We start from the raw sequence: 27,344 nt of genomic DNA, 5'->3' as shown, positions 1-27,344 counted from the left end.
TGGGCGCGCGCGGGGCATCTTGGGGCTTGGAGTCCTTCCCGGCGGCCGCCGCCTGTTGCTGCGTGGGGGGAGGGCTGCGGGGAAGTTCGAATCCCGTGGGACGGCGCTGCCGGCTGGGCGCGGGAACTACAAGTACCAGGGGGCCGTGCGGCCGCAGCGGGGCGGTGCCTGTGACTGTATCGGCCCCTGGTGGCCGGGGGAGGGTGCACAGGGCCGGGGGTGGAGGGTAAAGGGGTGCCCAGGGTGGGCTGTGCCTGCCTGACTTGCTGGGGGGAGGTGGGGTCTGGTTTCCGGGTGCAGGGGTGTTCTGTGCTCTGGGGGAAGGACGGTGTGTGGGGGGATGGGACTGCACAACTCCTGGGCCCCGGGGCCTGCCAAAGTGCCTGCTTTTATGGGGTCCCCCCCCCCAGCCCACTTCTAATTGGCCTCTGGAGTTCAGGGCTGGCATGCCAGGGGGGGGAGGCCCACTGCAAAGCCCCCACACGCTAGGCTAGATGGGGCAGGCAGGTGGAAATGGAGGGGAAAGCTCGGGGTGGGGGAGAGGAAGAAAGCAAACACAGAGCTTGGCCCAGCGACTGGGTCCAGCTGCTGCAGACTCGTTTGTGGACACTCGTATTCAGTTAAATCTGGAGATACCTGTTCAACTCGCACTGCAAAACGTACGGATGCAAGACAAGGCCCAAATTGTAGGAACGTAAGAATGGGCACCCTGGGTCAGACCTGTTGTCCCTCTAGCCCAGTGTCCTGTTTTCCAACAGTGCCAGCCGGATACTTCAGAGAGCAGGGCAATTACCAAGTGATCCAGGTCCTGTCACCCAGTGTCTGGCAGGCAGAAGTTTAGCGACTCCCAGAGCATGGGAACCTATTCTCTATGAACTTATCTCATCCTTTTTTGAATCCAGTTATACTTTTGGCCTTCACATCATCCCCTGGCAATGAGTTCCACAGGTTGCCTGTGCATTGTGTTAAGAAGTTCTTCTTTATGTTTGTTTTAAACTAGTGTTTGGACATGCAGTGAGGGAGTGTGGCCTCCCTCAGAGACATACAAGGAGGGACCACCCTCTGCCCCTGGTGCGTGGAGCCAGGAAGGGGCGGGACAGGAACCAGAAGTATAAAAGGTGGGCTGGAGGGGGTGTTAGCTCACTTGAGTGTGTTAGTTAGTTAGTTAGTTGCTGGAGGAGAAAGATGTTGTTCAGCTACTGCTTGGAAGTGAGCCTAAAGAGGACCTCTGCTGCACCGGGGACTTTCCTGACTCATCAGAGCTGGCAGATCCCACAGATACAGAGGAGCTACTGGGACTACCACTGGTGGTGTACCCTGGGAAGCTGGAGGATGACCCTTGGAGCCAGGTACATGCCGATGGGAGGCCCAGGGACAACTGACTATAGTTTGGCTGCATTGCTGTCTGAACCCAGTTCAGTTCATTGCAGCTGGATTCCTACTGGCCCAGTGGTGGATCCATGTACCTCTGTTAGCCCCCTGGGCTAGGACTTGGTGGTGTAGGGTGAGCCTGGGTCCCTCTACCCACTGCTGCTGACCCCAGCTCGGGTGGGGGGGGGTGGCAGCCTCCCCACATTAGGCCAAGAGGCCTATGTTGGTTTGCCTGAGTCCCTAGACTGTTGGGGAGCTCTGCCCTGCCCTGCCTGGAGGGCCAGGGTCCTGGGGATAGCTAATTCCCTGCTCTAGCTTGCCTTCATAAGTGTGAGAGTGAGCGGGCCAGGCCTCCCTCAGAGCCTGACAAGGAGGGATGGCCACACGCTCCTACAGGATGTGAACGTCCTCAAAGGGAGGCTGCGCCCCACTCCTGGCTCACGGGAAGCTGGTGAAAATACTAGCGGGAGCCTGAGAATAGCACACAATGGGGCTGTCTGGCCGTCCCTAGCCAAACCCCAGGGAGTTTTCAGGTTGTCCATCCACAGCCCATTTTATATTAGTCTAATCGTAGCTGCTGAGTTCTGTGCATCTCCATGGGGGGGCTCGTACACACCCAGTGATGGCCTTTTCCCTGCATTGCTGCAGGGGTCATACAGGCTGCAGGGCTCCAATCCTGGTCTTCCTTCCCCTAGCAGCAGCAGCAGTAGATTATCAGCTCTTTCTGTGCAGTGCCAGGGGGCTCCTAGGCCCTGCCCTAATACAAATAAATAAAAGTGCGGCCATAGGCCCTGGTCAGCTGAGGTTGCCTCCCTCCAGAGTATTTCACATGGGTCTACTCCCTCTCCATGCTGTCCTTTCCTTCTCGTCCACAGAACCTGCTCCTCCTAGACCATCAATTCCTCTCCCCCCCCCATCAGTTGTGAGGCCCCCCATAATATTCCCCCCCACACACACACCCAGCTTTGATCCCAACTGTTTCCCATAGGACCCATCCCAGTTTTTCCCCCTCCCACTTTCCTTCCAGCTCTGCCCCCTTTCCCCTCCAATACCACCTCCCCAGGCCTATCTACCAGCAGGAGAATGAAGCAGCAGGTTGCAGAGCTCCCCTCATGCTCCCCTGTCCTGTGGGCTGCTCTTGAGGAGTTGGGCGGGTGCCATGACAGCTGGGTGGATGAGGGGGGTGGCTGCGTGGGTGGAATGACCACAGGGGGTGCCAAGGCTCGGCAGCCGTGGGCAGGGCTGGTTAACAGACTGCTCCTGTGCCATATGTTCCATTGCCTTTTTCAAAATTGCCCTGAGATCTGTAGCATTTCTCACTTCCTAGGGTGCCCGGTCCCCATTGATTCACTGGCCTGGCGGTGCCGTGGATCTATATATGGTGATTTGTGTGCACGGTATCTAATCTGTCTGTTTCACCCACTTGGCATCCATGAGAAGATCTCTCAGTCCAGAGCACAACATATTGTATCTTTCCTGGGGAGCCTCCTCCCCCAGGATTCCAGGGCTAGCAACTTGCTAGCCTGGCTCCAGTCATCTCTGAGTGCAGATGAGGATGACCTGGGCTCTTTAGTTTTAAGAAGAGTGGTGGGGCAAACAAGCAAACAGACTCTAACGGCTGAAATTCATGGCCAAAAATGTAAGTATTCCCACTAGCATTCAGAAAGCAAGTAACAATATAGCCACCAAAGCAAGACAGCAGTGTCTATCAGGGTTTAGTGTCTCTTGAAGCAAATGATCCAAGATTTAGTAAGAAGAATACTTCTCTGATCAGTAGATCTTGATATTCATCTAAAAATTTTTCTCCCCCTTACAGGCAGGGAAATTGAGGCCAGGAACAGATAAGTGCCTTGCCTGTTTGATAATGGATGGAATCCAAGGGATAAAAAAACCCACAGTGCTCCTCTTACCAAACAAAACCCCCTCCCCATTATGCCAAGAGGTTATAGCAAATGCCAGTGGAAGGATGATGTGGTTAAGGCAGTGGAACTCGCATACAGACTGTGATGGTGAGAAAGGAACTTCATCTCACAGTCCCCTCTGCATTTGTAAAAAGAATAATAAAAGGCATTATTATCTTGTCGATGTGGAGTGCAAGCTCTTTCTTCGCGTAGGCCCTGCACAATGATCTTTGATCTCTGTGAGAGCCTCTAAGCAGGGCACTAATACAAACCCAGAGATAGAAAATAAATTACAAACTCAGGAAGGGTTTGAGCCAACCCATGAACAAATAATTTTAATGGTTTTCAGCAGATCCATAGCTTTCTGGGAGCTCCACTGTCTCATCTTGGTGAAGTTGGACAGATACAGTAAACACAACAAATATATGATACAACCCATCACAGCTGGATTAAAAAAATACACAAAAAATATAATACATAAAAAAGGGTTTTACATTGTGGACTGACACAGCTCTACAAATGGTGACCGTAACCCTGGTAAGCTTTACACAGTCTTTAAAAAAATAAAACAGTACTTCATGTGAAATTCATAAATACAAGGGGGGAGGAAGGGTGTGGGTTATCACTTAAGAGTCTCTGGGTACGTATTTAGTCCCATGGGAGGGAGCCAAGCACTGGGCCTCTGCTGCGGTCCCTTAGGGGTGCATGACAGCCAGTCTAAGGGGCAGCGCAGGTGGGTGGAGTTGTGTCCGCAAACCAGAGGTCAGAGGGCGTCTGGGAACTAGGCAGCAGCTGTATTGCATTATGCTGTGAGATTACAAGGGCAGGTTGCAGATGACGGGCTAAGACACGTAAAACAGTCCAGTTTAAGAAGAGATTCTTTCAAACAAGCCCCATTGGCCTAAAACAACAAAAAAGGGGGTGGGGAGGGTTGGGTTTTTATAAAGCCCAACTTGGCTGGCAGAGCAAACTCCCCTCCTGGAGCCTGTCTCAGGAGTGTATTCAGTGCCCCTCTCTGGAGGGGGGGGGGCATATGGAAGTGTGCCCAAGTGCCGAGGGCAATGTGTGGACAAGGGGGGGGAGGGGTTGAACCTCAATTCCCACAGTTTTAAATGTGTTCATGAAACAAACCTGCTACATATAAAAAACCCAACCAGCTCGCCACACCCCGGCCCATGGGCACTGCTAGGGAGAGGTGCCTGTGACGAAGGGGATTCAGCCTTCTCCCCCGCTACCTACACCCGTTGTTACCTACCCCCAGCTCGAGATGGGCCGACTACTGCCGCTGTTAGTGCTCGGCCTGTGAGAATCAGCTGCCAATGACAGTGTTACGAGTTAGAGGCTAGGACAGAAGCTTGGGCCACGCTGGGAGACAGCTACTATCCTAGCATTAGCGCATGGGACATGTGCTCTGCCCCCTGGGAGGGCTCAGAATGACTTGGGGGTGGAAGGGGTGCAGGGCTGGGAGTGTCCCTGCACCTTTGCTCTGAAGCCCCCCTACTGTCAGTTTGGGGAACCTCAGCCCCTGCACTTTGCTCCCCAGTGCTGCCATGTACTCTCTATGGTAAGATGTGTTTCCTGAGCTAGTGCACCGGGCTTTGCTGTATTACTGGTCTGGGTCCAATGGACCGCCCTGGCAATGTTCCCATTGGCTCCTCAGGTTCGCATGGGCATGGGAGTGTCTGCCTAGACTCCCCGGTAAGGGGTTCCCAGGAAGCCCATAGGCTGCACCCACCACAATGTTATCAGCACAGTTAAATACATTGTACTAGAAAAACTTAGACCAACAGATGGTTTCCTTCGGTGGCTGGGAACGTGCTCCCTCTTTATGATTCTCTCAAGGCTCCTGCCAACTTCCCCAGTCACAGAAACCCAGGGCTGCCCTAGTAGATTCAAAGGCGCACAGGCATGCCCTCTGCCCTCCATCCAACTTGGCTACCTGCCTACTTAGCTATGCAATAACTGCACCTGGCACCTAGGCAATGTCTGGGCATCTAGCCATCAGAACACCAGGCTAATCAATCGCTAACGTGAGTGGAGGGGGATACAGAGGAAGAAGAAACGGTTTCAAAACTGAAGATTCAGCCCCTTCAATGTGAGGCCAAGTCCATTGGGAAAAACAGGGCATGAACGGGTTATGAAGCAATGAACCGTCACTCTCCGTATCATCCCCTTCCCCTGCCTTCTACATCCTCAGCCCCTCGCTGCTCTTACGCGCCTGCCAGATAGGAGGGAGGAAGGCAGCAAATGGGAATGACAAGCCATAAACCCACCAATTTAGGAAGCAACACAATGCAGTAGGGCTCACACGTCTGTGAGATATTCCCCCCACCCCCATCTCCCTTCATCCAGAGCAGGCCCCCTCCTGAAGACAGAGGAGGGAAGAGGGCTCCCCCACTTTCCTTCCATTGCATCTATGCCACCTACGTGCACCAAACCCTTGAGCTCCGCACAGCCACCGTCCGCCTGACGGTGACTGTGCAGAGGCACCATCTCCAAGTACCACCCTCTCTCGTTCTCTTTGGGCCCCTTTCCAGAGATCTGGAGTCTCCTAGGAGACAGACATTCTTCCAGCACTAGGGCCTCCCCTGGCAGCGGCCTAGCTGGGATTAGGCCTACAAACTAATCTAATTGGGCATCTAGAAACCCTGGACTCCAGCCACCAGGACGTGTACTAGCAGGCCCATCCATTCCCCCCTTCACGGGAGCAAACTCTCTCTTGCTCCTGTCTCCTCCCAAATCACTTGCCTGACACCCAGCTCTCTCCTGCAATAGCGCTTTCTCCCTGAAACGAAGCCCCGGGTAGCTTCCAACCGTTAGTAACAAAGTTCTCAAAGGAAATCCTGGGCTGCCCCGTTTCCAGCGACAGGCTCCGAGCTCCTGAGTGGAAAAGCCACGTCCCTCAGGTGGGATTTGACAGGGCACACGAGGGGCGGGTTAGCCTGAGAGGCTGTGGGAAGGGCAGATGGGGGAAGGGAAAAGCTTAAACTGAAAAAAGTCAAACAGAAAATGCCTAAGAGGAAGAAATGGGAAATTTACATATGTAAATTAGGGTGGACAAATGCAATGCTGTTGCCATTTCCCTATTACTTATTGTTAAGCCACAAATGAATACTTAGAGGAACACCACTGAGTAAACATCTCTGGGCCTAAGCCCAGATGGTGCGGAGAGCCTAAACTCCTACCGACATCAGTGGGAGATGAGGACACTCATCACCTTTTATTCCTGTTCATTTTACAGTAGCACCTAGAGCCCTCGGCTGAGATCAGGGCCCCACTGTGCTAGGTGCTGTACAGGCACATAGTACCACAGTCCGGATTTTTGTTAAAAAAATCCCAAACAAACATCTTTCCCAGCATTGTCCATGAACAGCCCCGAGGTCATGACAATCAGAAGGTTTTTCCACACCAAATCCATTTTGCATGGGTTTGTGTTGCTGTTTGGTTTGTTCCTGCATCTGAATTGACAACATACGAGTCAGTTTCACTTTGGTTCTAGTTATTTTCACAAGGCTGGGCTGCAAACACCGCAGGGGGGAGGAGAGTTCGATCCCAACTAAAAACACACTCTCTCTTTTTAAAAAATACATATTTAAAACTTAATTTTAAAAAAACTATGAAAAAAAGTTTCCCATTCAAGTTTTGACAATTCTCCCCACTGCCCCTTTAAAATACAAACCCCAAATTTTGGATCTTCACTCCACTACAGCGTCCCTTTAGGTTGCACCCAAGCCATGTCACCACCTCCCATTCTGTCACAGCCACGTGGCCAAATTTCAGTTGGCATAAGCCAATGTGACCCCCCTGACATCCATGGATTTGTACGGGTTAACCATGGATGGATTTGGCTAATGAGGTTAACTTGAGGTGGGTTATAAGATTCCCACTGTGGTGGATGTGTAAACCCCACTCCATTCCCTGCGGATGGGAACGATCAGGAAAGCAACGGGGCTCGGTAGGGAACGTTAATACCCTGCTAAACTAATCTTCAGGCTTTGGTCTACGCTTTTCCCACGTCTCTCCCATGAAGTCAGCTGCCAAAGGATCGGCAAGAGTTGCTTGGTGCTTGGGATGTTTGAGAATTTCCTGGGTTGTCCCATCCTTCCCCAGCCCAGGAACTTCCCCATGCAGCCTTGTTGGCACACAGCTCTCTCAGACTCTGCCTGGGTATGGTCTTTATACTACTGTCTCCATAGCCTCTTAGATCACCGTTCTCCAGCCGAGCCCCTTCCTATCCATCCTTCTGCTACCCACTAGTCCTCCCACCGCCTGCTCTGATCTCCCACAAACAGCCATGCACTTAGGACCTTCTTCTCTCAGCTGGTTCAACACACATTCCAAGGTGATGCACCCACATTTCTGTTACACTCCTAACACCCGAGACACTGCCATGGGACCAATGTCCACCCGCACTAACCATAACGCACCTCTGTAACCACAGCTCCAGGGACAGCGTTGCAGGATCACTGCACTCCTGCAGCAGATGCAGCACTCGGGGACATTGCCATGATAACACTTTTTTCTTAAACCGTCACTACTCCCTCTTGCAACTAACTGATGGGATGTCACGCGCAAAGACCTGACCTGCGTCTCTGGGGGCCGTGCTGGCTTTGCACACAGCCCCTGCAGAGAGCTGGGCAGAAAAATTCTCCCTTTCCCTTGCCTGTTTCCAGACCAGACCATGTCTGGTGGGATAAACCGGGCAGCATCCACTATCTCATCCCACTCTGAAAGGCCATTTCAGAACCACCCATTCATTTCCACTCACCAGAGCCAATTCAGGCAGAGCTGGGTTGGGGCAAATGATGATTTATATCTGAGCAAGGAGGAAGGAGGCACACCTGGGTATTAGGAAGGGGTTGTCTGTCTATGTGACAACATGCCGCTGTAGGACGGCATGCTGGGAAAGGCACACAGGCGGTAGGTGTCCACAACGACGATGGCTAACACTTTTGGCTCCCTTCCAGCTCCGGACGAACCTCTCCTTTTGCTCTATGGTTTCTTTTTCTTCTTTAAAAATTTAAAAAAAAAAATTGTTCCTAAGTAGAAAACATCTTTGATTGTGAGTCAGTCTTTTTGGCTTTTCTTTTTCTCTTGTTTCCAAAAGACTTCCACTGAAGCACCCTGCACGGGCAGCTTCTCTGCAAAGACCTCTCCCCCCCCCACGTCCCACCCATCCCAGGGGGCCTCTAGTCTTTGACCAACTTGTACACATGGTGCTGGGCGCCGTGCTCGCTGGTGGATACCTCAAAAACAAAGGCTATACACAGCAAGGTTTCCTGGGTATCCCTGTTCGTAACAACCTGGGTGGGTAGGAGAGAGAGCAGAGTTAGGAGAGTCCAGAGATGGGTTCTATGTTGTCTTGTAAGGCACAGCTTTACCGCGTGGATGATTTATTTTATAGATCTGTATCCTCTAGTTCTATATCCACATGTACATGTGTACACACATTCCCACCCCTGATTCTCCGCTGGCCTGGATCTCGTGAAGCCACTTGCCCCCGTACAAAGTAGGTGACATTTAGAGCTAGTCCCAACTCAAAACTTCTATTTCATGGGCAATTTTGACATTTTGCTATTTGTTTTCTGAACTAGAACAAAACCCAATGTTTTTGAAATTTCCTATGAAACAAATTCCAAAAAAATGGTGCTTTGGAAAAGTTTTGAACTTTTATTACAAAGTGAAATTTTGCTTTGGAAATTTATTTTATGTTTAAAATTTGTTTGCGTTGCGTTGCTTTTATTTTTACATTAGTTCATGACAGGACATGTAGGAGTCTATAGTGACATGTGATGTCAGAGTATGATGTGACCGGACATATGACATGTCCTATATTTTACACTACTGCTGCATGCCGTGAAATAATGTACAAATGATAAAATACAAAAATAAACAAATACATTTCAAAACAAGCATTTCCAAAAGCAATTTCATTTTAAAAATTAATTTTCTATGGGAAATCTCATTGAAATCTACACAATTTCTCAAAAAAGTTCAGTTTTGTCTAGAGTATTTTTTGATGGAAAACTGTTTCCAAGAAAGGAAGAAAAGTCAGGTACCTGCAGGATGGTGAAATTCTCCAGGACGCTGTTCATCATGTACTTCTCCGGGAGGTGCTTGAGTTTGTGGATGAAGTTGATCATGTATTCGCACATGGGGGATCGATGGATTCGATATACGAACCGGCCGTTCTCCAGCCGTGCATATTCTGTCTGCAGGAGAGCGGAGCCAAATGCTCAGTGTTACAACGGTTACCTCGTGGCTGCCATTGGAGTGCGCGAGGGAGTGAACCGGAGCAAGAGCATGCAGGACAGAGGATTCAGCTAGCAAAAATACTGAGATCTGCAGCAAGAGCCTAAACAAACTCTAGAGGGTGGGGGTAATATCACTGCAGAAGACTGAAATGTACTAGCTTAGGTACCGGATGCACTCAGATCTGTTTAAGGAACATGCTTGTCTCTAGCAACTTTCATCCGGCTATTTCCAATCGCTTGTGCCTTTGGGGCTGGACTCTGTTAGCCTCTAGCACATTTTACCTGTGGCGCAGCACTGCATGTTCCTATGATAAATAATAACGGCACAGCGCTCTATGAATTCAGCTTCGAATTCTGTGGAAGGTAGGTACCCTCCCCATTTTACAGATGGAGAAACTGAGGCACAGAGGGGCCATGACTTGCTCAAATCACTCAGGGAGTCATTTGCAGAACTGGGAATGAAACCCAGGAGCGCTGACACTCAGCTCCCTGGTCTTGCCAGTCTCCTTCTCTCCTGGAGTCAAGAACAGACCCCAAGGAGGCCTGACTCCCCATCTCGCACTCTAGCCACTGAGCAGCACTCCCTCACAGGCATGGGACTCACCTCTACCTTCTCGACGACCTGCTTCCCGAAGGAGCACACCTTGGTGGAGACAGTGACGGTCATGTTCTCTGCGCTGCTGTATTGGCTGCTCACACCGTAGAAGGTCCCAGGACCATCCTGGATAGTGCTGTTCAGATCCGCCTAGAGCAGAGAGGGAGAGAGGGCGTTCCCAGGAATTGCGCTAAAGTATGGCTGGGGCAGGAGGGTCAGAATGCGGGGTTTTCGGGGGCAGGGACCTGGAGGTAAAACCACTGATGTACAGAAATGCCATCTTACACTGGCGCCAAGGGGCTCCCCAGACTGAAGGCACAGAGAGCGCTTCAGCCCCTCCTGAAATGCGACCACTTCTGGGGCAGAAGGCATCAGCTGTTGAACAGTGTGTGCAGCAAGAGTGCATGCTAGGTTAGGACAGAAAGTGCCCCCACAACCCAGCGGGGTTAGGAGAGAATTCAGGGAGGCAGGGTGTAGTTACCCCAGCTGGAATTTGGCTGGGACATCGGAGTTAAATACCTCTGCCCTAGCAAACAGCGTGGCCAGGTCTTAAAACCCAGGTATTTATCCTGGGGGCCGTTCCCGTCTCAGGAGGACACTGTATGGGCAATCCCAGCAGGCCAGAAATCAGGAGTCAGACCCACCCCACCCTCAAACCAGGAGATTTTACAAAGATATTGTGGATTTGATCTGTCTTGATTTTTGAACTCCCTCATGCCATGCCTCTGTGTGTGGGGGGCTGGGGTGGCGGGGGACAATTAATGGAGCCAGCTCTCCCAAACGTAGAGGAAGGAGATCCTGGCCCCCTGTGGGAGACTCACTGCTCCCTGATGGTGCAGAGCTTCCAGCTTCTCTCCAACCCACACATCATGCCTCCAGCCAGCCCTTCAACCTGCCCCTTCCCCAGCTCAGCCTCCCAGCCCCCACATCAGCTCTGCCCTTCCTGCAGCTCCAGAGGTTCTTCACCCCCCTCTCCTGGGCCTGAGGCGGAGGGACTTCAAGGGGATGCAATTCCAGGGGGTATTTCACCCCCCTACCCCTTCTTCCCAGGCCAGGTGTTTCAGGGAGGGAGGGGCAGAGAGCAGACTGACCCACTGTTCACAGGATGAGGGACTGGAGCTGCTGTCTCCCTCCTAAGCCAATGGGTCAGCTGCACCCGCTTCCCTCTCCCCCACTGCAAACACTCCTTGAGCAGGGCTGAAATTCCAGTGAAAGCTGGAGCCCCTGGGATCACGGGGAGACTGGCTGCAGTGGGGGCTGGAAGCACGTGGCTGGGGATGAAATGGCAGCGCCGAAAATGGCAGGTCACCGGGCTCAGCACAACGCGGTCCCCTGCCCCAGCACTGCACTGACTTGGCCGGAAGAGTGCCCCTCTCCCGACTCACCCGCACCTTTTCTTGCAGTCGCTCGTGTCCCCTGAAGATCACCCACCCACGCCTTGACCCAAGCCACGCCTGTGTGCCTTACAAGGACAGGCGGCGTCACGCCCAAGGTGACGTGGCTGATCAAAGCCCCTGCATGTCTGTTCACGGCTACCAGCTGCCATCCCGGTTTCTACCTGGGACCAATTTCCTCTGGCTCGACTCAGATCATTGCACAAACAGGGCTGCAGGCAGCTGCTCATTACAGTGTGCGGGAGCGTCTGGGAGCGGGGTTTAGAGGCACAGCGGGGCAGCAGGAGCACGGGCGTGGCTTGCGTGGTTCTTACCCAGAACTTGACAAGGAAGAAGGAGTTCTGGGGCCCTCTCTCGTAGAGCTCCTTCAGGCCCCCTTTCTTCTCGGGGAACTTGTCGTAGATCTGGCGGATGTCCACGGCCTCCAGCAGGGGGTCGCTGTACGAGGGGTTCGTCTGCCCGATGTGCACGAAGAGGTGTTTGCTATACTGTAGAGGAAGCAGGAAGGGTCAGCGACGGGGAGCAGCCGTCCGTCACCCTAGACACAAGCATGCCATGGCGCCACGTCCAGCACCGTGAGGCCGCATCAGACGCTGGAACCCGGAGCTCTCAGGCCTCCTGTCGCTACCTGGGCTAAGAGATCTCAAGGCACTGAGCTCTGCCGTGACTCATTCTCACCTCCCTGCGGCTGCACAGGGGCAGCGGAGTGGCAGCTCTGGGGAACCCCCGAAATCTCCCCAGGCTCCGATGCTTGGCGCTAACAGGCATAGGGATGGGGGAAAGGTCCCCTCTAATTCTGGGACCCCCATTTCCCTCAGTCTGGTGGGAAGGCTGGGGCAGGGGTTCGGAACGCCCAGCACCCCCATGGTTACCGTTTCAGCATCCCGCGGCACCTCCATGAACGCCGAGTACTCAAGGAGCCGCAGCTTGGCAGAGGCGATGGTGCGGTCCTGCCAGACGGGCACGGCTGAGGCAGCCGGTGGGAGAGGAGCCAGAGGCTCGTAACCTAGCAGGGAGACAGAGAGCATCCAGTGAGCCATGGGCTAACCCACCAGCCCCTGGAGCCTCTTGGGGCAGCTGAAGGGAATCTGTGCCTGGAACGCAGAGGCGGAAAGAGACCTGGCAGGTCTTGGCACGTCCAGCCGCCCTTCGTCCCAGCCAGCGCTGGACTGGTTTCCTACACTACGGGCAGGCCTAGACGGCGGGTTTGCTATGTGCAGAGTTGATGCAGAGTACATAAGCTGCAGTGACAACGTGCACATGGACAGCTTTTTCCATCTGCATCATTGCACGCACTAAGTGCGGGGCATATCGGGGGGAGGAAGGGAGGAAAGGAAGCGTTCTCCGGTCTGGCTCTAGAGGTGTCATGCAGCGGGGCCAACCTGCTTTCTTGGGGGCCCATTCCAGCATCCAGCAGGAGGTGGCAGACACAGCAACCTCTCTATGTGGCCTGCCACATATGAAGAGCCCCTCTGCGTTAGCCCTGCCGGGAAGCTTTCCTTGGAGTACAGCCCCGTCCGCTGCTCTGCCTGCATGTGCTGACCCTCCGGGGTGCTGACTCCCCTTCGGAGACGTGAGACCCACGTCAGCTCCAGACTGAGCTCTGGGTATGTAACCCTTTTACTCTTTCTTTGAACACTGGAGGAAAGATGAGGCCTATTCCCCCCACTCTCTCATCCCTGCTAAGATGGCCAACTTTGGGGGACAAGGACTTGTGCTTATTTAAATTACACACACGCACAGACCCGACACCACCACGGAGCTTTGATTCTTGATTGAGGGGTGTGGCTCTGTAAATAACAATCGCCCGACCTTCCCCTAGGGGGGCAGCTTGTCTCGGCAAGCAGGCCTCCCGGGATCTAACTGCTCTTCCAGGCGAATCAGATAACACTTTGTGATGACGGGGGATTTCCACCCGTGCTTCTTGTTCAATATGTAACGACGCCCCTGGCCGGGTCATCCTCAGGGATTGAACCTACAACTTCTGGGGCCCCAGCTCGTTAGCCTCTACTGCCTGGGCTAAAGAGCAGACTCCCTTGCCTTGGCGGCAGCAGTAGCAGACACACGGACATCTACACATGGTCTAGCCACTAGGGAGGGTTAAAGAGCCCCACTGTGTTAACTGGGCTACGTTTGGAAAGGCCGAAGGCTCCCTGGGCAAGCGGGGCGGTTGCTTTGTTTATGGGCACACTGGGTGGCAGGGTGCTGTTGATTCACTCAGAATTACACAGGGGCAGGTTCTTCTCCCAGCAGCCTGAGGAGGCTCAGGATCAGGGGCAGCCTTGGGAGTTTTGCACCCTGGTGAATTACAGACTGTGATGTGGGAGGTGACACTCCGGGCTCTGGGGCTTGGGGCAGGTGGGAGACCAATCCTTCAGGGCTGGTAGCTGGGTGGCGTCTCTGACACAGAAGAGACAATTCTGCCCTCGGGGCTGAGTCCCTGGTGCAGGTGGTGATGGAACGAGGAGGAAAAAGCCCCTCAGAAGTTAGAGCCGGGGCGGCCCTCTCAACAGCCCACAGAGCCGCATGTGTGAATATGCACGTGAGCAGAGGGCAGGAGCTGGGGGGCGGAGCCTGGGTCTTGGGGAGGAGCCAAGGGTCGGGCAATTAAGGCAGGCAAACAAATATGTCTGCGCCTCCAAGAGGTGAGGCATTGGCTGAAACCCGGACACCAGTGAAAGCGACCCACTTACTGGCTAGCGATGGAGGCATTGGTGGCTGGATGGGGTAGGCTGATTGTGCAAATGGTTTAATGCTGAAAAACAAAGGGTAGCGTTAGGCAGGCTAATGAGAATCTCATTTATAAAGCTCCCCCCCTCCCAACACACACTTCATCCCCCTAGGGAGCTGACGCACGCTTCCTGGACAATTAAGGCAAAAACATCTATATCCAAATCCCGGGCTGGTCGGACCCCAGAGATCAGCAGCAGCAGGGAGCTGTCAGTGGATCTTCAGGAGTCGGGGAGCCTGGATGCATCCGGGAGACGCCTAAGGAGATACTGCCTGGTGTCAGGTAGAATCTAGTCAACTAGCCTCTGGGTTTCACAGCCAGAACTGAGGATGGGGGAACACTGGCAGTCAGGACAGAGTCTTGCACCACAGTATCTAGCTCATTCTTCTCTGCTCCAAAGGCTGCAGCTTCGATACTGTACACCTCCTTGGGGATCATCGCTACAGCCTCAGGCCAGAGATAAAGCAGTCCTCCGTCCAGTCACTACACACAGCATGGGCAGTGGCCAGGCAAACGTTTCCCACGCCGGGCCCCAGGGTGGGAGGGGAGCTCTGCACACAGGTTTCTGACACTCTCCTGAGTACATGGGAGCCTGCTGCATGCATAGGTTGTTCTCCACACACCGCTCAGATGCAGACTTAAAAATGTGCACCTCCGTGATTTGCAGAGTTGGGCATAAGAGCCAGGAGCCCCGGACCCCCGGTCCCTGCTCCACCCATCACACCACACTGCTTCCCTTCTCATTCTGAGTATCTCTGACTGACACAAGAACGCGGGGAGAAAACCAAGTAATATGAAAGACTCAGCAGCCATAAATAAGGTCTGATCGAGCCTTGAGGTGTCGCTACTTACTCCTGAGAGGGTCCAGGCTGTCCTGGGATAGATCCACTCCAAAACTGGGGAAACAAAAGCACACACAAAGGAACAGTCAGGGCCTTAACAGCAGCACATCCCACCCCCGTGCAACACATTTTATTGCCCCTTTGAGCAGGTCACTACACAGCTCGAGGGGCTTTAAGGTTTACACAACAGAACTACAGCCAACCTGGACACTACGTCTTCAGCAGGAAATCTGCTAGGGCAACATGGGAATGCTGCAGCTGTCAACTCCCCAAGGGTCAATTCTTTTGCCCCTTTCCTCAACAATGCCACCTGTTGGGAGAGGCTGGGACTGGAGTAGCTGTGAGCTCCCACACAAGCCGCTCTCCAGCACCATCGCCCTGCCCAGCCTCCTGCTAGGAGAGGCTAGGACCGGAGCAGCTCTGCGCTCCCTTGCGGCCATCCCTCCCCTGCTGTTCCCTGTATCAACTCCTAGCGTGGTGGGTGAGCCTGGGGTAGCTTTATCTCCTTCCTAGACTGTGTTCCTAGCCCATTCCATGGGGCAGTCCCTTCTTCCATCCTGGAGAGCAGAGTCCCTTACCCTGGGGGCAGCAGAGAAGACAGCCTGAGGAAGAGGAGGAGGAGGGCTGAGTTTGTTCTGCAGGACGCTGGCAGACACGATCTGTGCGGATGACATGGAGGCCATACTCTGCAGGGCCTTGTCCTTCGAGACCTGGTCCTGTGGGAAGGGAGAGGAACAGAAAAAGGGGTTACCAACCCAAACCGGACAATGACAGACAGACTGACCGACGGGCACCGACCGCTCCCTTCATCCCAAAGGAGCCCGACGCACTTTACAAACTGGATCCATACGCACAAAAGGATCCCTTCAACTGCCACTGAAATGCAGCCACCTCTGGGATGGAGCACAGCAGCTGTTTATCATTGCCATGCATTGTTACACAACTGTTTAGGACAGGAAGTCACGGAGAATAATGAAGTCAATGAAACAGCAAGGGGCACTAGGGAAGGAGAACAGACGCCCCCCTCCCAGACTGGAATTTGCCCATGTTAACATCCCAAGGGATTGTTGAGCACAAGTGGCCAGAGCCTCGGTTTTTAGTCCCCTGTGTGAGTGGACACCCTAAGCAGCTATGCTTGGATCACTGGTTGGATCCTGACTCAGAAGGAAGACACCCCTGCCCCCCACTGACTCACTGACCCCATGGATTTTTCCTTGGGGGTCTCTGTCCATGGGAAAGGGCCAGAGGGTGTTACAGGGATAAAGAGAAGTTTCAAGAAAGTAACTGCAAACTCAAGCACTACTTACCAAGTTCATGGCCTGTATGTAAAAGAAAGGAATAGCAATGGTTAGTATGTTTGCAACAATGTCAGAGCACAGGCGTCGGCATCCTTATAACAGCAATTAACATACGGACCCTTCAAAGAACCAAGGAAAGGTGGGTTTGACTTTGGAAAGAAACCAGATCTAAACCTGGCTGGTTTCTAATGGACTCGGTCTCCCTGTGTTTATGACCATGCCTGCCAATCTGGGTATGTGAGACGCCGGAGTGTGAATGGGCGCAGCAGATGCATTGGGGCTGCTAACCACTTCTCACTTAGGCACCCGTGTGCAGTGCATGTAATGTGTATGGGCCGCCAGTGAAACACCAGAATAAGGTACACGAGTAAGTGAATCTAAGGACTGTGAGCCTAGGGCCGAATGGGCATGAAGCAACCTTACCCGGCTTCCACTTCGACGTGTGTGACTTACGTACCAGCAGCGGACGCACGCACTGTTCTAGGCGTGCACACAGCAGAAAGGCAGGCAATGAGGAGTGCGTGGCTGTATGTGAACACAGTGGAGATGGACATGTAGATATGAGTGGAGCTAGGAGCGGGAAGAGTGCTGGGTCGAGGCGAGAGGGGGGATATGAGGAATGGTTCTCAGCTGTTTTACAATGGATTGATTTGTGAATTTCTAGGTCTGCACATAGGTCCTCATTTGGATGACTGGATTGTCTTTGTTTTTAATATAATGAAGTCCTTCCCGTTCCCCACTTCTTAAAAGTTTTAAACCTGGCAAAGTGACATGAGAAAACAGGAGTCAAAAATAATCTCTCCTTATCATGCTCGGCTCCAGGCATAACGGGAACCAGCCATCGGAGGGAGAGGATTTAAACCAGGAACTCTGTGTGCGTGTCTATATCAGCAGATCACATCTCTCTATCCAACCCGCATGGCCTCAAGAGCACAGCTCCCATTTAGGCCTCTAAGGAAGTGGCCACATTTTCAGATGGGCTCCGAGCAGTGGGTGCACACTGGGGGTGGAGCACTAGAAAATCTGTCCCTAGACACCTGTGTGTTTACAGGAGAGACAACTGCTAGAAGGAGTAAGGTTTCCTTTTTGCAATAAAGCTAATCTCATTTGGCTCACTGAGCGGGAACAGAGGGTTCTGCAAACTTTCCCAGCGCACGTGTGGTCATCCTAGTGTTTGCTTATTATATATGCACATCCTGATATAAACACCCACATATTATATATTGCTTTTCTTCTTCAGAGCTTCACTTGAAGGTTGACTGGTGGATTCATTCTGAACCAATATGACGAGCACCCAGAGACTAATGAGATGGATGTATTTTAAAAATCAGGCTGACACAATCCTGTCCGTGGGGCTTATAAGAGCCATGCACATGGAGTTTTAAAAACTGAAAGGCAGTTGGACGTGGCTGTATTAAAAGAGGGTCACAAAATGGAGATACGGCTGTTGCACACACACACCCTGTTGGTCCTTCCAAAATTGCCCCAAAGTGCCCCCTCTCCCACTCTTCTAACAGAACGGGTGAGGTTTTTCAAGTACGGCCTCTTTCCGCACCACCATTACTGAAAGTCCCTGGGGGCCGGAGGATTTACTGTCCTTATGGAAGAGTCTTATAGAATTTAATAGGGACTAAATCAATTGGGTGCTATAGAAATGCTACAGAATTTAACAATGAGCCAGATCCTCTCTCTAGGGTTTTTTTTTTTTTTTTGGAACAATCTCTCCAGTAGGGACAGAATTCCCTATTAAACTCTACAGGGATTTTCTGCATGGACTTTTTAAATGGGGCTGGAAGGCAGAGGGCACTGGAACAAACAAATGCATAGAGGCATCTGGACCAGCGGAGAGATTTCTTTGTCACCTGGGAGAGGCACCCATGCCATGCACGCTAATCATAGTTATTGCACTATTATGGTGTGTCCCTCCCATCTGTTTACTGCAGCCACCTGTTGTCTCTCGTCTTCTACTCAAGCTCTTCAGGGCGGAGTCTTTTAGTTATGTGTGCACGTGTGCGGTGCCTGGCACAATGGGGCCCTGATCCCTGACAGGGGGCTTTAGGGGCCCCCACAATTCAAAATGAACAACAACAACAAAAGGAGGAACGTCTTGATAAGTTTTCATTTCAGTTTCAAGTTGCAAAACCTTTCCCCGCACCCTGCCCTGTGACACAACCCTCCCTCACGTGCCTCTGGCACCAGCAAACAACATTACAAAGAACACACAGTGGAAACGGTTACGGAAAGGTTAGTCAAACTCCAGTTAGAAAGAGGGAAGGAGAAGAAAGAAAAGCCAACCAGAGAAGAGACAACATTCCAGTTTTATCCTTGCTCTGCTCCCTTGGCTCCTGGATCCCTAGCCTGACCTCTAGGCAGCTAGAATGGACCGGCGCAGGGTCTCAACGGGAAGCCCCACGGCGCCTGTCTATGAATCACTGCACTGGCTAGCAGGTCCCACCGCATGAGCCGTGCGGCTCAAACCTCCCCCGCACGGCCTGGAAGAGCATCTCATTGTGCTGGTCCCACAGCCCAGCTGTCGTCCTCTCCCCACCCCCAGACTAGAAACACAGGCCCCAACACCCATGTATCTCCTTATGGGGTTGGGCAGCGTCACAGTGTGACGGCCCCACAGCTTGAGCGCCCCTACACCGGCAGGGGAAGAGATAAACCAGGTGGTCCACACAACCTAAGTACACTAGAGCCAGCTGGAAGAGCATCACTCTGCACAGCCTGGGGACCAGCCCATGTGCGTCAGCATCTACTGGGGGAACAACCCCCTGTAAAGTCCCTTGCTCTGGCCCCCCAGCCTAGGGCACAGATGGGTGTCAGAGGGGCTCTGCATTCTCCTTCCAGCTCCTTGGACCCTATGGCTTCAGCCCATCCTGTTGTCCTGACCCACTGGCCTAGCGCTACCAAACTCGTCCGGAGCAGCGCCTGGCTAGGTTAGCCTGCGCTGCTCCCTCCGGGTCCTCTTCCTACACCAGCCAACTTATGCTGCATCTCTGCAGCCTGGGGGGAGACCCTGACCGCCCTGCTACAGGGAGGCATGCAGCCCTCGCACAGTGCAAGAGCTTTTGGGGAGGAGGAAGAGCACAAAGGGGAAAGCCTAAAAGCCCTACTTGCTATGTTACCACCTCTGGGTCACGCAGGCTCTGGCCCCCCCTCGCAGCCTACCAACCCTGCACTCCCCGCTCTGTGCAAAGCAGGTCCTGATGTGGGCACAGTGTTCACCATCCTGCCTAGGGCACATGGGTTGACGTTCTCCAGGGAGGCCACTGTCTATCATCGGGAGCCTCCTAGCCAGACCTCTCCAGCTGTGCAGGACCCAAGCATACTTTTTTCGGGCCCAGTACAAACTTGTAACACGGGTCCCCTCCCACACACATACCCATGGGGGATGCAGCTTGGGCCAGGCCCCCCAGGGCCTCCGGGCCCCGGTAAAGCGTACCCTTCCCCAGTCCCTTCCAGCCACGCTTTCCCCAGGGAGTGTCTGGTTCCAGGAACCAAGGGAGTGGGGGAAAGACATAAAAAGGAAAGAGAAAGCAGCACACCACAGAGCTGAGTGTGTTAGTCATCAGCACGGCCACAGCTTGGGGGGCAAGTGGAGGTGCGGGGAAGCCGGGTAGCGCGTACCTTCAGCTTGGACTGAATCTCGCGAGATTTCCGTCTGGCTAGAACCTGCAAGTGGCTAGAGACCTGCAGAGAGAAAGCAGAAGGAGAGGGAAAACAGCAGAGCCGTCAACCAGAGCAGAGGAGAGGAAGGAGGGGGCTGCCCCATGCTCACACACCACGGACGCATGGGCAGAGTCTCCAACGTACCTTAATGCCAACCTGGTACTCCCGCACCTTCTTCCGAGCTAGAACCTGTATGTGGCTGGACACCTAGAGCCCGCCAAGCCATTCAAAAAGGAAAACACAAAGAGAATGAAGACATGATCCCACACCCAAACGCTCAGATGCAGGAGCCGGCACAGGGGTCAGCGGGCGCTCCTGGCCTGGCTGAGGTTCCTGAGAACTAGAACTCCTCCTATGGAAAGCAAGCAGCGGTGGCCCAAGACATTGGGCCAGATTCTCAGCTGGTGTAAATGTGATGCCGATTTGTACCAGCCGAGGAGCTGGCCCACAGAGTGGGCATGTGCCCCGCAAGCACCTCCCTCTCCACGGCTCTCTTGTTGCACTTTGCAGCGTGGTTCTAACTCTGCAACCAAAGGCGGTGTGAGCGCCAAGCCTATTATCTCTCGGCGGAGTCTATGCAAAGGGGCACCTCTGACAAACAAAGAGACGGTTTCTCTAACCGCCAGCCCTGCATGCTCAGCCTGGGCTCTTTCCTTCTCGTGCGTCACCATCAGGAAGGGAGATTCAGAAAGGCAAATTCTGCCCTTTGACATGGCCACGCCAACCCTGTGAGATTCCGGCAAGGTGGAATTTTGCCCTGCAGTTGTGACATAGCTAACCACTCCAGGGAAGATGCAGGAGCCAGACCAGACTCCAGTGCACTCCCTCACATTTCTGTGAATTCTGCAGGGCAAAGAGGAGGACAAACAGGAAATTTTCAAGGCCAGGTCCACACTCAGTAGTTAAGTCGACCCAGCTATGTCGTTCAAGGCCGTGAAAATGAGCGATGTAATTAAGCCGCCCAAACGGTGTTAGGCAGACAGAAGAATACTACGGTCACCCTAGCTACCGCCTCCTGGGAAGGTGGATTAACTATGTCGACAGGAGGCAGTGAGTGTCTACACTGAAACACCACAGCGGTGTAGCTATGCCGCAGTAGCATTTCAAATGTAGACAAGCCCCAAGTCTGGGCATCTAAAGATCGAGACCTAAAGAAAAAGTGCTTTTCAGAGGGACCGAGAATTCACAACCCTCACTGAAGTCACTGGGAGCTGAAAGCTTCGGAAAATCCGTTGTAAGCAGTGCTGTTGTAGTCGTGTTGGTCCCGGGATATTACAGACACATGGAGGATGACCACCTCCTTTTTTTTGGGCCCAACTTCTGTTGGTGAGAGAGACAAGCTTTCGAGCTGACACAGAGCTCTTCTTCAGGTCTGGGAAAGGCACTGAGCGTCACAGCTAAGCACAAGGTGGAACAGATAAGGAGTGAACCTACGTTCTAAGAGACCATTCAAGGTGAAGGGGGCACTCAACATCTCTACAGTCCCAGGAAAGAGGAGAGTTAGTGGATTACAGATTGTTGTAATAAATCCAGTGTCTTTATTAAGGCCATGATTTCTGGTGTCTAGAAGAGCTATGAATTTAAGTTCCCAGGCTCGTCTTTTTAAAGTGTTGTGCCGGATGCTGAATGTGGAGTTAACAGCCTCCGTTGGGTCACCCAGATCTGGAAATTTTGGCCTCATCTCTGTCATGATACTGAGCAGGCGACACTGAATCCAGCCTGGAAGCAATGTGGCGTCATGTCCCACGCACTCCCTTCTGACCACCAGCTGCCCCTAAATCCTGCTCCAGCCCCTCCAGCACAGAGACACATGGAGGAACATTTCTGACCGAGATCACCAGGTTTATTTTGCTCTTGGTTCAAACCTCTGTCTCCAGAGGGAGCCGCTAAGGGTTTCACACTCCATACCAGAGTTCCCCTCGTCTCATCTATTCGAATGGCACCTTCCTCCCCTCTGTGCCCACCCCCAAGCCCAGACAAGTTTGCAGGGGATCCTTTCAAAGCTTTAACGCAGAGGAAAAGTTCTACTGCACAGAGCCAGCATGGCCTTCACTCTATCCACGTACCTAGGCACTTAGACGGCCCTCGTCCCCATAGAATCCCACATCTCACAACCAATCTACATGCCTATCTATGGTACCCCATCAATGCAGTATAAATCACTGATGGATGGTATCCTTCCTGGCAGGCATGGCAGTGCTGTTACCCCCATTTTACAGATGGGGAGCTGAGGCACAAGGGTAGACGAAATGATTTGTACAAGGAGACAGAGGAAATCTGTGTCTGATTTAGGAATCGAACCCACGTCTCCTAAGTCCCAGTTCATTAGACTGTCCGGCCCACTGTCATGGTTCCTCTCACCAGCAAGTCCAGAGCCGCCTGTTGTCATAAACCAGAGGGTAGCAAAGGGCGAGCAGAGGTCAGATCTCCAAAATCCTTTCACCCTTGCTTTGGCAGGAACCCTGCTCCACACCTTAGCCAGTCACAGTATCGGGGACCCACTGCTCTAATCCCATCACGCTTGCCACCAACCGCAGACAGACATAAGGGTTTCAAGCACGGAGAGCTGTTGGCAACAGGCCCCGTATAAATAGAAAGAGCTCGCTCTCCAAGGCTAATGGGCAATCAGCTCCATCCCTCGACTGGTCCAGAAGCACTGACTGGGGCACTCACAGACACACGCATGGAAATGGACACCGGACTCCCTTGGTTCCAGGAGGTAGGTAACACCCCTGAGCTCCCACAGGAAGGGCAGCCGCAGGCGTGATTTGCTGCCAGCTGATATTCAGTGCGGCCCGGCACCAGTCTTGCACACTCACCCAATACAATAAATGTGGGTGGGGAGCACTGGGCTGGGGGTGGAGGGGGGGGCAATTCAGGTAGCCAAGGGGAACAAGGGGCTCTATGACGAATTGCAGACTCCCCTGCCACTCAGCCTAACAACAACACGAGCTTCTGCTGAAGGTAGGAGAAAGCTCTTTGCCCATCCCCTGGCTGACAGGACGGTATTCTAGTGCACCATCACCGGGGCACCTGGAATACACCAGCACCTCCTATCCTGCCCTGGTAAAGCGCACCGGTAGAAATGGGTTCTAGAGCTGGATCTAGAAGAAGAGAGGGGTGAAAGACGCAGGATTTAGCTCCAGATCTCGAACACCCCACTGACCGTTCAGAACTGGGGGCCGGCCTGGCCCAGTACGAAGAGAAGGGCCAAGTGCACTATCCAGATCCAGGTTTGAGCCTGGAGGCGTTTGGCTCCAGGCTCAGATTCATCCAAAAGCGATAGGGCTGGGTGACCGGCTGTGCGTACAACAGGAAGACCCATGAGCCCCAGCCCCACGCACAAGCCAAGCCCCCAAATCAAATGACTTCTGAAGGTTCGGCTAACATTTCCCAGGCCCCTCTTGCCATCCTGGCTGCCTCGGCTCCCCAGGGCTCCCCACAGGAGGGAAGGCGGACACAGCGAGGCACCATGCCAAGAGCTGTGCCCACCGGGAACCTCCTGAGCAGCATTCTTCGGGGGGGGGGGGGGAGAGATTTCCAGCCAAGGAGGCTCAGGGACGGGCGAGGCCTCGATTGGCAGGAACACACCGGAGCGCTGATCCCAACTGAACCCCACACGCCAGGTGACCTGAGCGTAACACCGACGCCCCTGGGTGGGTTGTCAGCCGCCAGGCGCCAGCTGGATCCTAGGGCATGAGCCGGCTAGGGCCTGAGCTAAACGAGGCCGTTCTCTTAGCCGAGGCTGCAGCAGACACATCAATGTCTAGCTGGCCTAGCCACACCCCGAGGGGGACAGAGGGCCACGCTGAGTAGGCGTGGCGCACAGGAGGTTCACCCAGCCCTGGCCGCCCAGCAGGCTGAAGCCCATGGGAGGAGATCAGTGCAGTTCCAGGACCTCAAGCATCTGATAAGCAGTGGGGTGGGCGGGGGTCTCAGCAGTCACTAACCCCTCTTTGCTCTGCGATCGCAGCTCCCAGCCAAGGATGCCAGCGAGCCTGACAAGCCGTGTCCCCCCCGTGACAGCGTACGCCTCCTTGCGTGGACGGGGAAAAGGAGGCAGGCCGAGGGGCAAGGCGACGCGCGCAGCAAGCCAGCGGCAGAGGCAGAAGCGGGACCCAGGCATCCCGACTCAGCTTTGCCGGCTCGTCCACGCAGTGGCCCCGTTTCCTCTCAGGGCACAACGAAAAGCCGAGCGAAGTGAGCGAGAGGCTGTCCACGGGCTTTGGGTCAGGCCTTTATCACCCAACGGTCTCGTGCTTGGACCCATTCTTCAAATAAAGTCAAACAAGGGTTTGGTTTTTTTTTACCTGTTTTCTCGTCCGTGTTTTCCCCGTCCGTAGCTTGATGTATCTCGCTATCAATTCATTGCGACCTAGAGCAAGCAAAAGAGTAAGAACACGATAAAAGCAGGAGCACCTTGCCACGTCCTTTGCCCTGCCCCTGACACCCACACAGGGACTCTCTTCCCTAGTCCAGGCGGAGACCTCTCCTCTCCCTCCCTGGCCTAACCAAGGTTTCTCTCTGAGCCACGACTCTCTGAGTCGAATGACAAGGCTTTGCCAGAAGGTGGTGCTGTCCTGGCAGCTGTCAAGGCGAGGTTGGTGGAGAAGGCTGAAAGGGGCTGCGAGGGCCCCCGGGGGCCAGCGTTAATGGGCGGAGAGGGGCCAGGACCCAATGAAGGGGACAGTCCCGACCGATGGCATAGACAGTGCTCCGCCACACCGAAGAGCGGGTGGCTGGGGCTGATCAGAGAGCGGGGCGCAGACGTGGGACACCCAGAAACCCCTGTGGGGACTCCCTTCCTCCCCGCCTCGCTCTCCGAGGACACGGCCGAGGATGGCGGGAGCATGGCTGTCTTGCCTGGTTAGATGGCAGAGCTTGCTCCACCAGCTACCTGGCGCTTTGGGATCACGGCTCTCGGAGACCCCCCGGGAGGGGAAACGGCCAACTCTACGGGCCACAGCAGGAGGCCTGCTGCCTGTGGAAAGGGCAAGGAGCACGGCACGAGATTGGGGGTCAGGTTCTGCAGCACCCCCATAAGCAAGACTGGCAACCCCCCATTTCCCCATCGCCCAGCCTGCATTTCCAGCAGCACTGGCCTTTTAAACAGCATTTCCCAACATCCTCGGCCTAATCCGAAGCAGAAGTGCTTTTGCTCCACATTTTACAGGCCAGCTGTGGCCAATCTAAACTCAAACGTCAGAGCAGCTGGGAGCTTTCTTCTCTCTCCTCCCCCCCCCTCAACCCCCACCAATGTGGGGGTGGGGAAGCACGCCAGATTTATTTTAATGGACCAGATGGTGGTGGTTGGCTAGTCAAAATGCCCTTGGAGCTAGCTTAGTATTTAAAAAAAAAAAAAGTAAAAAAGCCAAACAACTGTTGTAGCGGTGCCCGCTGCCCGCGCCTTCTGGGGGTAGGAGGAGGGGCTCTCCAAACAGGCCTCACACTGTAAAGGAAGAAGCATGAGTTCCCCTCGCCCCCTCCTCACGCCCCTGCAATCCTGCCAGCAGCTCGGGGGACAGACAGCGCCAGGTGCTGCCCTGGTCAGCTGTGTCCCACGCCTCCTGGGGAGGGCCGGAGAAGGAGGGCTCCATCCGTGGGAGTAACAATGCTTCCTCCAGCAAGAGCAGCTGGAGCCGGCCCCCTCTACCCTTAGGGGTGGCGTGCTACTCCCTAGGGGGGTGGAGCAGACCCCCCCCCACCTTTGCTCCTGGAGTCCTCACATGCCCTCTTGCCAGTGACCTGATCAGTCCCTCACCCCGATGCGGGGCTAGTGTGTCCCCTCCTAGTGGGATGAAACATGCCCCCCCCCCTGTGGTGCCATCACTAGTTCGTCAGGTGCATTAGCTAACCCTCACTTGCCCTATGAGGCCACTTTACAGATGGGTAAACTGAGGCACTGAGCGGGACAGCGACTTGCCTGCAGTCACCCAGCAGGTCAGGAATAGAACCCTGGTCTCCTGAGTCCCCGTCCAGTGCCCCATCCACTCAGCCTTTCTTCCTTCACACACAGGCAAGCTTGCCTTGAAGTAATGGGGTTCCCCACAGGGAACAGCTGGAGCGATTCCCCACACCCTGGATTAACACTGCTCCTTCCCCCCCATCACCCTCCCAGGGCATGGCTGGACGACTTCCCCTTGGAAGGCAGCTGTAGCTGACCCTGCATCCCCATAAACGCCCATAACCAAGGGCTCTGGTTTCCTCAGTCACTAACCGCACAGAATCAGGTGTACCCAGCCTGTACCTACGGGGCTACCCCAAAGACACGAGGGAGAGGAGGCGATTTCAGCCCTCAACCCTGGGCCCCCCCCCACTCCTTTCACCTGAGACCAAGTCAAGATCCTGCAGAGGTCGCGGGGTGCTTTCTGAGGGGCCTAGTAAAGTTGCCCCCTTGTCGGGGGGTTGGCACTGTTAGATGCATTTCACCTTCCAGCCTCTCCACTGCAAACTGCACATCAGTCTCCTTGGGCTGCATTCACTCCTAATTAGAGAGCAACTGCTAAGTATCTGCCTTGCTGCAGCCCTTCCCTTCTCATTCATCTGCAGGGTCTGAGGCCTGCTCGTCAGCCCTCGCCCTGGGGTGTCTCAAGGCCCGAGAACCATTTCTCTAGGCCTCTGCACCACGCCCCTCACAAGGTGGTGAAGCTGCCCGGTTGCTGTTGGCACCCAATGCTAGCTGTGCCCTGGAGAAAATACACGGCAAGTGCCCGCCCTACCTCCTTGCTCAGGCCGGCAGCGTGGACCTGGAAGACAAGGACCCTGAAGGATCTAAAGTCATGGAGGGTCTTGGCCTAGGGCATGGGAGGTAGCAGCAGTGAGGCCAAGGGGCCGGAAGAGGCTGCCCTCCAGGCAGACCCTGCCCCGCAGCACGGTGGGAGGCGTGGGGGGTGAGGGGAGGAAGCAGGAAAGGGGCAGGGGGGAGTGGGGAGCAGAATAGCAATGGAGAAAACCCTGAAGATCCCTGGATCTGGACAGAGGGTGGCAAGGAAAGAGATGCTGGGAGAGAAGTAGACAGCGTTCAGAGGACAGGCAGGCGTGGGGGCAGAGATGAGAGGAAGAAGAGTGGGGAGGAAAAGAAGGTGGGGTGGGGAGAGAGGAAGAAAAAGTGACCAAACCGTCTTCAGCACTGCTGAAAGAACTACAACCACAGCATGGCCGTATGGGGCAGCCGCGGTCCCACGCCCCGCAGCGGGGCATAGCACAGCCGGCGCACTACTGGCGTGGGACACTGGAATATTTGCAGTGGGTATTACCAGTGCACCCCTGGCACAGCCATGGCAGGG

The 27,344-nt window shown here is 54.1% G+C and overlaps 1 protein-coding gene across 1 annotated transcript in view; it reads right to left on the bottom strand.

Annotated features, from left to right (window-relative positions):
* Window positions 1–3,580: 3,580 nt before the first annotated feature.
* TEAD3 (TEA domain transcription factor 3) overlaps window positions 3,581–27,344 on the bottom strand; it is a 56,193-nt gene continuing 32,429 nt past the window's right edge. The window contains exons 3-13 of the mRNA XM_067531456.1: window positions 24,369–24,433; window positions 20,017–20,079; window positions 16,396–16,407; window positions 15,667–15,804; window positions 15,099–15,142; window positions 14,209–14,270; window positions 12,388–12,521; window positions 11,830–12,003; window positions 10,131–10,271; window positions 9,332–9,484; window positions 3,581–8,575 (exon numbers count right to left, since the gene is read on the bottom strand). Coding sequence (XP_067387557.1) covers window positions 8,462–8,575; window positions 9,332–9,484; window positions 10,131–10,271; window positions 11,830–12,003; window positions 12,388–12,521; window positions 14,209–14,270; window positions 15,099–15,142; window positions 15,667–15,804; window positions 16,396–16,407; window positions 20,017–20,079; window positions 24,369–24,433 — 1,100 coding nt within the window. The 3' untranslated portion in view covers window positions 3,581–8,461. The remainder of the gene's footprint in view (window positions 8,576–9,331; window positions 9,485–10,130; window positions 10,272–11,829; window positions 12,004–12,387; window positions 12,522–14,208; window positions 14,271–15,098; window positions 15,143–15,666; window positions 15,805–16,395; window positions 16,408–20,016; window positions 20,080–24,368; window positions 24,434–27,344) is intronic.

Source organism: Emydura macquarii, unplaced genomic scaffold (genome assembly GCF_026122565.2).
Source record: "Emydura macquarii macquarii isolate MOO-44397 ecotype Brisbane River unplaced genomic scaffold, CSIRO-AGI_Emac_v2 contig_3220, whole genome shotgun sequence".
NCBI classification, from domain to species: Eukaryota; Metazoa; Chordata; order Testudines; family Chelidae; genus Emydura; species Emydura macquarii.
This window is presented reverse-complemented; position numbering and strand designations above follow the sequence as displayed.